The sequence below is a fragment of the Nicotiana attenuata genome, unplaced genomic scaffold (genome assembly GCF_001879085.1).
Source record: "Nicotiana attenuata strain UT unplaced genomic scaffold, NIATTr2, whole genome shotgun sequence".
Classification (NCBI taxonomy): domain Eukaryota; kingdom Viridiplantae; phylum Streptophyta; class Magnoliopsida; order Solanales; family Solanaceae; genus Nicotiana; species Nicotiana attenuata.
Window position 1 is genome coordinate 166,089 of NW_017670459.1, and position 15,599 is coordinate 181,687.

The following is a 15,599-nucleotide window of genomic DNA, read 5'->3' on the forward strand; positions in this document are numbered from 1 at the left end:
TCTCGAAAGTTGACATTGGACCTAATCTCACAGTTTGAGCAAATTCAAAAACCAAGAAAAAGGAAGTCCTTTTGTTTACAGAGTGAAAACGGAAGATATATGTACAAAGTTTTAAGAGGAGAGTCTCAAGAGTGAAGGAACAATGAGAGATTCTTGAGGAGTTTTAACGCATAATACTGAGAGTAGAATTTGGAAACCCTCTTGCTTTGAATTTGCCCCAAGTATTTAGACGGTACGAAAATATTACGCGCCTCATCTATTTAGTTCATTTGTTTTTGAAATTACACACACATATATTACTATTTTAATTAATAAAATAAACTAAGAAAGATAAATGTAGGAGTTTTTTAACTTTTATATTTAAAACTCCAGATTAGTTATTGAATAGAGAGTAGTATAAATTCTATTCTCTCGAAAGTAGATATTGGAACTAACCTCACAGTTTGAGCAAATACAAAAACAAAACAAAAAAAGGAGGTCCTTCTGTTTACAGAGTGAAAAAAGAAAAGAAAGATATGCGTACAGAGTTTTGAGAGGAGAGTCTCAAGAGAGAAGGAACAAAGAGAGATTCTTGTGGAGTTTTATCGCATAATACTAAGAGTAGAATTTGGAAACCCTCTTGCTTTAAATTTGCCCCAAGTATTTAGACGGTACAAAAATATTACGCTCCTCGTCTAATTAGTTCTTCGTTTGCTTTGAAATTACACATACATATATTACTATTTTAATAAATAAAATAAACTAAGAAAATGGGTAGAAAAAGGTAAATGTAGGAGTTTTTTAACTTATATATTTAAAACTCCATATTAGTCATTGAATAGAGAGTAGAATAAATTCTATACTCTCAAAAATAAAAATTGGAACTTACCTCACAGTTTGAGCAAATACTTAAAAAAAAGGAGGTCCTTTTATTTACAGGGTGAAAACGGAAAAGAAAGATATACGTACAGAGTTTTGAGAGTAGAGTCTCAGAACAAAGAGAGATTCTTGTGGAGTTTTAACGCATAATACTAAAAGTAGAATTTGAAAACCTCTTGCTTTGAATTTACCCTAAGTATTTAGATGGTACGAAAATATTACGCACCTCGTCTAATTAGTTCTTCGTTTGTTTTTGAAATTACACACATATATACTACTATTTTAATATAAAATAAACTAAGAAAACGGGAAGAAAAAGGTAAATATAAGTATTTTTTAACTTTTATATTTAAAACTCCGGATTAGTTATTGAATAGAGAGTAGAATAAATTCTATACTCTCGAACGTAGATATTGGACCTAACCTCACTAGGTCCAATGCCAATAAATTGGACTCTTGATAGCACATAATGGACATACCCTCACTAGGTCCAATCTGAGAACCTTTGACATCATTCAAATGTTCTCATGTTGATTTTTAAAATTGTCTCATCAATAATTAAGGGTACCTACTTAATAAATTTTTTGATAGAAATAAAGGCAAAGAAAAGTATTTATTGCAGCAATTCATATAAAACATTTGAGAATGTAGGCTCCTTAATAGTGGCATACTACAAATTTGGAAATGAGGCACAGAAGAATTACTATATAGTATATTGTATACGGTTAAAATCGAGCCCACCCAATTTTACTGATATACCAAGACCAGTGTGAAGGATCGAAGATTGATCCCGTGATAGATCAAACCAAGGCACGAGGAAAAGGTACCGAGTTCGAGATTCGAGGTACCTGTCAAGATCTAGGCCGGTAGTGATTGAGACCAAATGAGACAGACATCGAGCAAGATCGAAGATAGCATAATAACAGAAAGGCGAGATATCTCTGACTGGTCGAAGATCATGGCGAAAATCTCGGAACAAATCAAATCTAGGACTGTTAATTAGCTAATCATGGGATTTCCTTCTGTAATTAGAGTTATACCATAATTAGAATTCCTCTACTATATAAAGTGGGGTTCCAATCATTTGTAAGGCACTTACATTCTCGCATATCAAAGCAATATAACACTCTTTTTAGCTTATAGTCTCTTGTTCATTAGCTTGCCTTATTTTTACTTGTTCTGGTATCAATCAGCTCGAGGGGATTCTAACTCGAGGGTTGAATTCCGTCTCAACATTGGTTTGCTTTACTTTATTATTAATTTCTATCACTAATCTTCACATTTATCAATTGGTATTAGGTGAAATCACGTGTCCTTAAAACCGCATTATAAGTTTAATTGTTATCCAATTTTAAGGGTAAACAGTTTGGCGCCCACCGTGTGGCTAAGGATAATAGTGATTGCCTGGTATTAATTCTCGTAACACACATGCTTTACGATTGTTCTCGTAAGTGTTATTGATTTTAGGAATCAACATGTCAAACTCTCAAGTAGTACCCACTCACACAGACAATGGCCTTGGTCTTCATGGCGAGAACAAAAACGTAGCCGCCCTGGAAAAGGAGTACCTCCAGTCAACCCCGATTGACCGCCGGTCGTAAACCCAGCCGATGTCAGCTCCCATATGGCCATTAATGGGAATTTGGGCATCGACCCTGAAAATAGCATCCGCAGAGATACTCGAGCAGCTGATCAGAACGCACAGAGCGGTGAAGAAGGCGGAATTCGCCTTCGAATGATATTCGAGATGTTGCAGACTCAGCAAGCTGCGATAGCACAACTCCAAATCAGAATCGAGCACCAAGCAGAATTGAGCTTGAAACATCACAAGAAATTGTTCATAGATTCGAACCAGCACCGGAGAGATTGAACGCCAATGAATCAGGGGCTGACCACGCCATTATGAAAATCCTCGAGGAGCTCACTAAACGGATTGAATCGGGTGAGAAAAAAATCGAGGCAAATGACAAAAAGGTAGAAACGTAAAACTCCCGGGTTGACCAAATACCGGGGGCACCACCGGTTCTAAAGGGTTTGGATTCAAAGAAGTTCGTTCAGAAGCCTTTCCCTCCAAGTGCGGCTCCGAAGCCCATCGCGAAAAAATTCCGCATGCCAGAAATTCCCAAATACAATGGAACCACCAACCCTAATGAGCATGTCACTTCTTATCCATGCGCAATAAAGGGGAATTACTTAGAAGATGATGAGATTGAATCCGTTCTATTGAAAAAGTTTGGAGAAACTTTATCGAAAGGGCCAATGATATGGTACCACAATTTGCGGCCCAATTCCATCGATTCCTTCACCCTGCTTGCAGATTCCTTCGTGAAGGCACACACCGGAGCAATAAAGGTTGGGATTAGGAAGTAAGACCTCTTCAAAGTGAAACAAAAGGACAACGAAATGTTGAGGGAATTCGTATCTCGGTTCTAGATAGAACGCATGGACCTACCCCCGGTCATAGATGATTGGGCTGTCCAGGCTTTTACTCAATGTATGAACAAACGGAGTTCGATAGTATCACGACAACTAAAGCAGAATTTAATTGAATATCCAGCTGTGAGTCAAAGATTAGGGTCGAGGATGATCAATAGGGAATCCCTTCCGGTTCCATCTACCCAAATAGGCCCGTCGGTATAATTCAAAGGGACATCGATAGAGAACCCCGATCGAACATAGATCGGTATCAACCATAAAGCGCAGATCATAAAAATAGCGGCCCAGGGCATAATCCCGCTCAAAATGATCGAATGAATGATCGAGGACAGAACTACCGAGGGCTCATGAATAAATGCGTCGGGTATAGTATCAGCCATTGGACAGATCAAGGATACTATATGGCCCAGACCCTTACAGACCGATCCAGCTCAAAGGAACCCTAATCAAGTATGCAAATACCATGGTAGCCATGGTCATAGAACCGAAGACTACAGACAGTTGAGGTAAAAGGTAGCCCGTCTATTCAACGAGGGTCACCTTCGAGAATTCTTAAGTGATCGAGCCAAAAACCACTTCAAAAATAGAGATTCAAACAGACAGAACGAGCAGGAAGAGTCACAGCATGTGATTCACATGATCGTTGGAGGAGTCGATGTTCCTCAAGGACCTATATTTAAACGCACCAAGGTGACAATCACAAGGGAAAAGCGAACTCGGGACTACTAACCAGAAGAAACTTTGTCTTTCAACAACGAGGATGTAGAAGGGATCGAACAACCTCACAACGACGCATTGGTAATATCTATCCTTATGAATAAAATTCAAGTTAAACTTGTCTTGATTGATCCAGGTAGCTCGGCAAAGATTATTCGATCAAGGGTCGTAGAGTAACTTGGCCTCCAAGATCAAATCGTGCCCGCAGCTCGAGTACTTAACGGCTTCAACATGGCAAGTGAAACCACCAAAGGGGAAATCATTTTGCCAGTAAGTGTGGTCGGGACTATCCAAGAAACAAAGTTCCATGTAATCGAAGGTGACATGAGGTACAACGTGCTGCTCGGAAGGCCTTGGATTCATAACATGAGGGCACTGCCCTCGATGCTTCATCAAGTCCTGAAGTTCCCAACATCAGAAAGAATCAAAACGGTGTACGGTGAACAACCCGCCGCCAAATAAATGTTTGCAATCGACAAAGTAGTACCGGTATCGACACTTTCATCAACAAAGGGATCGGAGTCAAAGGGAAAGCAAGAAGTCAAATAGCAACCACAGTCACCGGCCTCGGCCCGATCGGAGGAGCAGAAAAACTTCGAGGATGATGATTATATGATACCTTGAACCTTCATAATCTCCAATGATTCTGATGCAACGAAGTCAATGGTCGAAGAGCTGGAACAAATCATACTGATCGAGCATCTGTCCGATCGAAAGGTATACCTGGGCACGAGGTTAACCCCCAAGCTCAGGAAAAAACTCGTTCAATTCCTTTTAGATAACATGGATTGTTTTGCTTGGTCCCACCTAAATATGACAGGGATCCCACCGGAGATCACTACGCATCGACTGAGCTTAGACCCGAAGTTTCGCCTGGTAAAGCAAAAGAGAAGGGCCCAGTCCGAGGTAAAACATGCATTCATTAAGGATGAGGTAAAAATACTTCTCAAAATAGGATCCATTCGGGAGGTAAAATATCCCGAATGATTAGCCAACGTAGTTGTAGTCCCTAAAAGGGGAAATAAACTTAGATTGTGCATAGACTATAAGGATTTAAACAAGGCATGCCCTAAAGATTCCTTTCCTTTGCCGAATATCAATCGCATGATCGACGCCATAGCCGACCACGAGATCCTTAGTTTTCTCGATGCCTACTCTGGGTACAATCAAATACAAATGAACCCGGAGGATCAGGAGAAGACTTCGTTCATCACTAAATATGGAACCTATTGTTATAACGTAATGTCGTTTGGACTAAAAAATGTTGGTGCTACTTATCAACGCCTAGTAAATCGAATGTTCGAAGAACAAATAGGTAAATCAATGGAGGTTTATATTGATGATATGTTAGTTAAGTCCCTGCGAGCAGAGGACCATTTAAAACATTTGCAGGAGACCTTCGACATACTAAGAAAGTACAACATGAAGCTCAACCCGAAGAAATATGCATTCGGAGTCGGATCGGGCAAGTTCCTCGGCTTTATGGTATCAAATCGGGGGATCGAGATCAACTTCAAAATTAACTAACAATGAGGCCGAGTATGAGGCCATGATTGCAGGTCTCGAGCTAGCTAGCAGCTTGGGAGCGGAGTTCATCGAGGCCAAGTGTGACTCCCAACTTGTGGTAAATCAAGTCAACGGGACTTTCGAGGTTCGAAAAGATCATGCAGAGGTACTTGGAAAAACTACAAGTGTCTCTACATCGATTTAACGAATGGACCCTACAGCACGTACCTCGAGAACAAAATAGCGAGGCCGATGCCCTTGCAAATTTGGGGTCATCGATCGAAGACGACGTACTTAGCTCGGGGACTATCGTACAACTTTCGAGGTCAGTAATCGAAGAAGGACACACCAAAATAAACTCCTCAAGTCTAACCTGGGATTGGAGGAATAAGTATATCTAATACCTAAAGAACGGGAAGCTTCCATCGGATCTTAAGGAATCAAGGACTCTACGGACGAAGGCCGCACGGTTCACATTGGCCGAGGATGGAACACTGTATAGGAGAATGTTTGATGGACCATTGGCGATATGTGTAGGACCAAGAGACACCGACTACGTTCTACGAGAAATTCATAAGGGCCCTTGCGAAAATCATTCCGGTGCCGAGTCATTGGTTCACAAAGTCATCAGAGCGGGATACTATTGGGCCGATATGGAAAAAGATACAAAAAAGTTTGTTCGAAAATGCGACAAATGCAAAAGGTATGCGTCGTGAATCACCGACCCAGAGAGCAACTCCATTCAGTCTTATCCCCATGGCCGTTCATGAAATGGGGAATGGGCATTGTCAGCCCCCTCCCATCGGCCCCAGGAAAAGCTCAATTCATTTTGTTTATGACTGACTATTTTTCTAAGTGGGTTGAAGCACAGGCCTTCATAAAAATCAGAGAAAAAGAAGTCATAGACTTCATTTGGGACCACATGATATGTCGAATCGGGATGCCTGCCGAGATTGTATGCGATAATGGGAAGCAATTCGTCGGCAGCAAAGTGACAAAATTCCTCGAAGACCACAAGATTAAAAGGATCTTATCGACACCATATCATCCTAGTGGGAACGGATAAGCCGAATCGACAAACAAGACCATCATTCAGAATCTAAAGAAAAGGTTGACCGACGCTAAAGGAAAATGATGAGAAATACTGCCCGAGGTCCTTTGGGCATACCGTACAACGTCGAAATCCAGTACGGGGGAAAGACCATTCTCTTTAGTCTACGGTGCCGAAGCTTTGATCCCAGTCGAAGTCGGAGAAACTAGCCTTAGGTTTCAGCATGCAACGGAAGAGTCAAATCACGAGGCTATGAATACAAGTCTCGAATTACTAGATGAAAGACGGGAAGCCACCCTTATTCGAATGGCCGCATAGAAACAGTGGATCGAAAGGTATTATAACCGAGTCCGCCGTCAAATCCCAGGGCTCAACCCTTGACAGGCGGTGGAAACTACCAAGCTGGAGTACGAGCCAACCTTCGACACTTTAAAATCGGGGACTTAGTTCTGAGGAAAGTCACCCTCAACACTCGAAACCCGAACGAAGGAAAACTTGGCCCAAACTGGGAGGGACCATATCAAGTCATCGATATCGTCGGGAAAGGATCTTACAAACTTGGCACGACGAACGACGAGCAATTACCAAACAATTGGAATGTATCACTCCTCAAACGATATTACTGCTAAGGTACGACCTCCTCCATTTTTATTTATATTTTATGTTAACCAATTGTAGGTGTTCGATCGAAGACATCGAGGGATTCTTCAACACAAAGTTCTTAGGTCTGAAAGCATGCGTTGCACTCTTTTTCCCTTAGACCGGTTTTTGTCGCAAATGGGTTTTTCCGGCGAGGTTTTTAATGAGGCAACCATTGTTCGTGCTAACTTAGAGCAATTCAATAGTATCCGAGGCTTTTTTACAATCAACCTCCAATACTGGGGGGGCATCACCCTCGAACGTTTTAAGGAAAGTACTTCATGTCAATAGGTTCTCGATAGGCAAATTTTGTAAGGGCCAAACGGTCGAACGAACCGTGCCATGTAGATTATTCGAGCCCTAACATTGAACATGTATGCATGTATAATCATCTGTTAAGAGAAGTATTTTTTTCCTTGCCAAATATTTCATGCCTTAGAAAATTTTACATTATAATTTCGTATATATGATCTATTGTTGAAACTGGCTCAAGGGCCGATCACAACTAAAGTTCGAACAACTAACCCCGCACTCAGGGACTGCCGTCCGAAAAATCGACATGATCGAATTACTAGGACGTCGAGATCGTAAGACCTTAAAAAGGCAACCCTCGATTTTATAGGCCATGGCCGCCCCACTCGGGGACTGACACTTTGAACAAGTTCGGAGTGTAACAGGGAAACGAGCCCAAGAGGCAAATCCCGAGCTAAAGGCTACGGCCAAACATATACAGTTCGGAGACGTCCGAATTCCGTAATAAAATAGGCCTTCGAATATTTTTATAAAACCGGTTTAGAAAAGGCTACCCTCGGCAAAATTGCAAACGGTTTCGATCACATCAACCCTCGAAAACCCTAAGGGGTACCGAATTGTTCGAACTCTCGAACCATTTCTCTGTTTCATACTAAGGCATTACGAAACAAAGGGTTTCGATATCATCAGTCCTCAAAAACAATGGAATATGAATACAGATTTATCTCATGTTCAGGCATGACAAATTTTTATGCGATTAACTTTCTAAGCCAAAAGGGGTAGAAAGCCTTATGTATATTAAAACAATCGTTCTACAAAGGCCACATCGGCCTAATACAAAAGCCTAAGGGCAATCTTTTGCTTTGAGTTCGAGGAATCATCCTCACTCAATAAAAACCTAAGGGTTATCCTACTTCGAGTTCGAGCAAGTACTCACTCGACACTAGTTCAGTTTCGGTCCAAAATCGCCTAGACCTCGAACCTATGAATGCAACCTCGTAAGGCATCAATAAAACAAAGACAAAACAAGAGGAAAAAAATGACAAATTCAGAAAGGAAAGGAAAATTTTTATATACCAAAGTTTTTCTTACAAGGGCCACATGGCCCGATCAAAAACTCTTTACAAAGGCCAAAACAGCCTTAAAAAGAAACACTACTAATCCTAAAGGCCTAGTCTTCTTCGGGAGCAGCTTCTTCACCCAATGAGTCATCTCCATCAGATCCGCCCTCATCCTCGGAATCCTCATCGGGAAATGCTAACTTCCGAGCCTTTACTTCCTCATCCTTGGCGATCTCGAGTTCAACAGATATGTCGACACTTTGAGCAAGGATCCCCTCGAGAACCTCCCTTCGAGCCTGCCACTTCAAATGATCAACCATCCCCCTGGCCTGCCCGAGGGTGGCTTCGGCATCAACTCTGTATTGATCCGCGCCTGAGCCTTAATATTGGCAGCGGCTACTTCGGATCTGGCAACCTCGAGCTCCTTGGACAGATTGGCTAAATTGGATTCGAGCTCCTCGACCTTCTTCGCCTGGACAGAGGCATTATCCCTTGCATATCGAAGCTGTGACTTGGCAGAATCCAGCTCTGCTTGAACGGTCTCCTTTTGTGCAGCCAAGATGTCCATACATCCCTTGAACCGATCGACTTCAGCTCGCACTTCGTCTATTTTCCCTTGAAAGCCCTTGATCTGTTCGAGCCTTTGTCGAGCCTGCAGAATGAGATTGTTCGTCGATATCTCCGACTCGTCCTCACTATTATGAACAATTGGAATACCTGCTCGGCCATCTCTTCATGCGTGTTTTGAGCCTCCATCAGGTCCACCTGAAGCTTCTCACTGAGAATCTTGTAAGTGTTGCACTTCTTAGTGAGACCCTGGACCTCGACCTTGCGTTCCTCTCGGGCTCGAAGAAAGGCCCCGTGATGCAACACCGAAGCCTGCAAGAAAGGAAGAAATATTAGAGATATCCACAAGTCAAAAGTCAAGAACAGACAATGGTCCTTGAACTTACCCGATTCAGAGCATGTTGGGCCTCGTTGAACAAGCAGGCAACATCCACTACATTCATTTTGTCTTGATCGTCCTCAGTGACAAAGCATCGAAGGTAACTTGCCACCCCTACGGGGGCAGATAAAACTTGTGTATCTTTTGGGATCGAGATGATAAGAGGTCGCTTTCGATCGGGGTCAATGCTGGGAGCCGAAAATTGGTTAGCTTATAGCTCGAGGAAGCCTCATTCAATCTCTTCCTTGGTATGTCCAAATCACCCAAACCGGTGATATCTTCCACATTAGCAAAATAGCTACGGAAAAAATCTTACCCTCCGTGGGCCCCCTTTCCGTGACAAGTCTCTGCAGCCTGAGCGTCACGTATCATCGAATCCGGAACTGGAGGGAATGAGGAGGAGTCTCTGATCACTATTGCCCCAAGTAGGTCTATAGAGGAATCATCTTCGTTCCGGGGAGCCTCGAGCTCGGTTTCTACCCAGCCTCGATCGCCTCCTCGATGGCCTCCCCATCTCGAGGTGCGGCATCTTCAACTTTTGTTGGCTCGGGCTCATCAGACCAGGACAAATCAACTTCGGCTCCCGCCCGTCCAGTGGTTCTTTGAACCTCGATGCCAGACTGCACACGAGGCACCAATCCGGAATTTTCTTCTTCATCCTCATCTTCGGTCTCATCCGAAAGATGGTGGACGAACTCTAGAGTTACGTGGATAACATCCCCCTTAGGCTTACGGGGCCTCCTGGCCGGCCTTTTCTTCTCCGGGCTTGAGGAACTCGGAGCCTCTTTCCTTTTCCTCTCTTTGCCCTGCTTCGGGGCAGACTGGGAAAAGAGTGTCTTTTCTTCAGCAGAGGGGGGCCTCATTGGCACGTCCTTCCCGAGGCCTACAATATGGAAAAGATGAGAAGTACAAATAACAAAGTCTGAATGGAAACCTTGCCAAGGAAAAAACATTACCATGGTTTCGAGCCTACCATCGGCCCCTTGACAACTCCATCCAAGCACGCTCGGAATAAGGTTTTTGCGACACCAATCCTCGACCCATTATCTCAGGTTAGGGATCACTTCCGGCATAACGGCCTTGACTGCAGAACAAGAACTTAGATGAGGGGAAAACAAGAAAGCTGAACGGCAATAATAGATACACGAAAGGTCAAGCAATGCTTACGTTTCATGTTCCACTTTTCAGGGAACGGCATATCTCCGGCGGGGATTAGATCCGAAGTCTTTATTCGGACAAACCTGCCCATCCAACCTCGGTCTCGATCCTCGTCTATGCTTGAGAACGGGGTTTTGGTGGCTCGGCGATAAAGTTTGATCATGCCTCCCCGATAAAGTCGAGGGCCATAGAAGCGCATGAGGTGATCGAGGGCAAAAGGATACCCCTCGATCTTACTGACGAAAAAATCGGAGGAGGAGCATGACCCTCCAAAACGATGGGTGGATTTGGCCCAGAGTGACATCGTACCTCTTACAAAAGGCAATGATGATAGGGTCCGAGGGACTTATTGTGAAGGTGTAAATGTAGACAGTCAAATACCCCTCCTTGTAAGTAGTGATGGATTCTTCGGGGCTAGGCACCATGACGTCCTTGCCTAACCTGTTGCACTCCGCTTTCACCTTCTCGAGGAGGCGTTCGGTAATCGTACACATATATTTCGACATGGGTTCACATCGGCCCGGTGTTGAGGGTGTGTTCTCCACCTTGAAATCTGCAGCAGTGGCACACTTCGTCGGAACAAAATCCGCAAAAGGATGTTCCTCCATGGCGGCGACGCCGACGGACTTTGATGAAGAGGCGATTTCTTTCTCCGGCACAGTTTTTGATGTTTTTGCCATTTTGGGTTTAGGTTTGAAGAAAGAAGAAGAAAATAAGACTTTGTGTTTTGAGAAAGGGTTGACAACAAAACCTGAAGATTTTGCAGAGCAGAAAAACTTAAAAGATGTAAAAAGCTTTGGAGATTAAAATAAATTGAAGGTAAAGTTTGAATCAATGAGAAAAGGAGCTATTAATGGGTTTCACGGCGACGGTTCGAAACCACTAGTGGCCGACCATCAACTGGCACGCATTAAATGCTTGGGGAACTGCACCGACGGAACATTTCGGTCATATTTGCCGCTTACGTTACGGGAATGACGTCATGACAGCTCGAGGATCGAAGTCTCAATTCGTTTCTTGTCATTACACTCCAAAACACGAGGGGACTATCTGTATACGGTTAAAATCGGCCCCACCCAATTTTACTAATTTACCGAGACCAGTGTGAAGGATCAAAGATCGATCCCGTAATAGATCAGATCAAGGCACGAGGACAAGATACCGAATTCGAGATTTGAGGTACATGTCAAGATCGAGGCCGGTAGTGATTGAGATCAAATGATACAGACATCGAGCAAGATCGAAGATAGCATAATAACAGAAAGGCGAGATATCAGTGACTGGTCGAAGATCATGGCGGAAATCTCGGAACGGATCAAATCTAGGACGGTTAATTAGCTAATCATGGGATTTTCTTCTGTAATTAGAGTTATACCATAATTAGAATTCCACTACTATATAAAGAGGGGTTCCAATCATTTGTAAGGCACTTACATTCTCGTAGACCAAAGCAATATAACACTCTTTTTAGCTTATACTCTCTTGTTCATCAGCTTGCCTTATTTTTACTTGTTCTGGTATCAATCAGCTCGAGGGCATTCTAACTCGAGGGTTGAATTCCGTCTCAACATTGGTTTGCTTTACTTAATTATTAATTTCTATCACTAATCTTCACATTTATCAATTGGTATTAGGTGAAATCACGTGTCCTTAAAACCACATTATAAGTTTAATTGTTATCCAATTTTAAGGGTAAACATATATGAATTGTAAATTTTGAAGATCGGAAAGGAGGAGTTCTTCCCTATATTTAATGGTCAAGAATTATTCAAAAATTGAACTCTTTCCGACAGTAAATTCTTAAGTAGTACTTACAAATTGTTACACAATACTAGAAGAAAAGGAGGATTCTTGCTGAAGAAGAAAATGAAAAATAATAAGACTTTCAAATAAACACTAATTAATATGACAAAAAGAGATGTAGTCTAACTAGAATTATGACTACAAGTTTCCTATGGTTCTTAGGACAGTCAATTATTAGTAACAAAAACCATATAGATTTGAGTTTTTCAAGGCGCAAAGTCATTTCAATTCTCCCCAAGACCAAAACAAGAAATAATTAAAACAAACTCTTCATATTGCTTTCTCCGCAAGTTCAAAGAAAAGCTACAGCAGATAAACCATGAAAACCCCACGTCCAAATTCTCTCTTCTTCATCTTCTCGGCCGCCGTATTTCTCCTTCACCTCAGACTTGTCCCCGCGATCGCGAAGTTGCAACTCCGTAGGCCCGGTCCAAGTCAGGAAGACATAGATTATATCCACTCCAGTTGTCAAAATACGTTATATCCCGAAACCTGCTTCAATTCCTTTCAAATTTACGCCGACGCGGTCCAGCAAGACCCGAGGCAGCTCGCTTTTTACTCCATCTTGAAGAGCCTACGCAAAACCAAGAGTTTGGCATCTTATATAATTTCCAACGTAGCCGGCTATGAAGCGCAGATACAAGCCCTATATAACGCCGTAAACCAAATACGTGACTCATTTACACAGATGGAAAAGTTGATTGAGTTTGACTGTGGAGGTGAGTCGTTAGGGTTTCAGATTAATAAGGTTCAGACATGGATGAGTGCAGCCTTGACCAATATTGACAACGTGACTTGTACGCTTGTATTTAAGGATGTTGAGCCATTGAAATCGAACGTATGTGATCGTGTAACAACGGTGAAGGAGATGACTAGCAACGCCGTTACTTTGGTAAATAATTATGCCAATATGATATATCAACTCCGTAATGAACTATGAATAATTGATGATCGAGTTGATAGAAATAAAGAAAGATAAGTTGATAGATTATTACTACTAATCACTTTAGATTATTGAGAAGGTAGTATTTTTTCATACAAGTTTAGGTTGCATAGTGTAGTAGTAGGAGAAAAAGAACAAAGAGTATATGAAGAGTGTATTTGGGGACCTCAATCAAACGAATTTTTTTTTTTTTTTTGTCTATCTTTTTATTTTCTTAACGAGTTCTTACCTTTTCTTTCTCTCGATTACAATCTTGTATAAAACTCAATAAATTTGGTACTAAATCCTTTTCCTTTATTAGAATTTAGAATTTACAATTCATTCAACTACAAAAGTTGAGTAATAAGGTATGAGTGTAAATTCTATTCATAAATTACTGCAAATCTTTTACATAATTAGGTCAATTATATATAAGATAATTACAAATAAATTTATATGATAATCATATAACGTATAATCCAGTAGTACAAAAAATTTTACGCTATCCATAAAGTATAAGTTACCTTTTGTTGGATAATACTTTCAAAATTTAGTTACGAGAAAATTCTCTATTAGGACGCTTCTCACGTGACCTATAGCATCCTAGAGAAATCTGGTTTCTCAACGTGATAAGGAAAGGGTGAAAACTTAGCTTTGTTATATCAAGCTTTGTTAAGATAATTATAGAATATAAACTAAGATTTATTATGAGTAATATTTTAATAGAAGTTTTTTTAAAAAAAAAAAAAAAAAAAAACTAGTAGAGTCATATTTGTTGGGCACATGCCCATGTTGTCCAGCCAAATGTCCAATTGCCTAATCCTATTCTCTTTTGGTCTCCACTAATCCTATTTGGAATTGGATTCGGTGTTTATTCCTATTTTGAGTGGGTTTTGGCTTTAAGAAAAAGCACCACTCATGATCTATAAAGAGGACAATCTTAGAGAATTGTTCTATGCTCATTGATACAAGTCTTTGAAAGACTTAAGCACATAAGAGTGGTTTCTGAGAGAGCTTTCATCAAGAGAGAAGAGAGAAGAAAAGTATTTGTTTTGCTGCAGATTTTATTCCGACCAGCCAACTTCAAATCATATTTTCCGAGTCGTTAATTGTTGGATCGGGCTGAAATTTTAACTAAGTATTCGTAACATCTTAGTCTTTGATTTGAACGGTGGAGATCAGATTTGGAGGTCTGTAGCATCTGATTTCGAGCCTCGAACAACAGCTTCGTTTTTGTGGATTCTCCTCTTTCTTCGATTGATTAGTTGTTGCTCTTATTGCTATTGTTGCTTCATGTTTGGAACTTGTTGTGTAGCCAATTTAGAGAACTTTTGTAACTCTCTTATTGTTATAGTGGATTTTTTGGATCTTTGTGATCCAGTAGTTTTTGCCTTCGATTTGAAGTGTTTTCCACGTTACAATTTGGTGTTCTTTATCTTCTTTATTTTTGGGTTTGCCTCTTCCTCGACATAACAGTGGTATCAGAACCTTGGTTATTTATCCGGGTTGTTACGGAATAGAGGCGAATATGAGCAAGATGGTATGTTTAAATGGGATATAATGTTTGGAGGAGTAAGATGAAAGATTTGTTGTTCGTGAAGAAGATGCATCTACCCATTTTTGCGGCTCATAAACCCGAGACTATATCTAATGAAGATTGGGATTTCGAACACCAACAAGTATGTAGATATATACGACAATGGGTTGAAGATAATATTCGCAATTATATTGTGAATGAGACACATGCGAGATCATTGTGGGAAAAGCTAGAGACTCTTTATGCTTCAAAAAACTGGGAACAACAAGTTGTTCCTGATAAAGAAATTGATGACCTTTAAATACAAGGAAGGCAGCCCTAGCCTTGATCACATAAATAATTTTTAAGGCGTCCTTGATCAGCTGTCTGGAATAGGAGTTAATTTTGATGATGAGATACAAGGACTTTGGCTTCTTAATACTCTGCCTGACTCTTGGGAAACTCTTCGTGTTTCTTTGACAAATTCAGCTCCTGGAGGTAGGTGACCATGGAATATGCCAAGAGTGGTGTGCTGAACGAGGAAGTAAGGAGAAAATCTTAGGGTTCATCCTCACAAGCAGATATCTTGGTTACAGAAGATCGGGGGAGAGATAGAACAAGAGGCTCGTGGAATAGAGGTAAAAAAGTCCAAATACCATAATATTACATGCAACTGTTGTGGCGAGAAAGGACATATCAAAAGGTTTTGCCGCAAGTTGTTGTAAGACATTAGA

The 15,599-nt window shown here is 41.3% G+C and overlaps 1 protein-coding gene across 1 annotated transcript; it reads left to right on the top strand.

The window, feature by feature from the left end:
* Nucleotides 1-2,482: 2,482 nt before the first annotated feature.
* Nucleotides 2,483-13,367, top strand: LOC109239721. Its single transcript, XM_019406304.1, has 5 exons — nucleotides 2,483-2,567; nucleotides 2,615-2,800; nucleotides 8,651-8,748; nucleotides 8,914-9,059; nucleotides 12,815-13,367. Exons 1-5 carry the CDS (start codon nucleotides 2,483-2,485, stop codon nucleotides 13,365-13,367), a joined length of 1,068 nt encoding a protein of 355 aa, XP_019261849.1.
* Nucleotides 13,368-15,599: the final 2,232 nt, after the last annotated feature.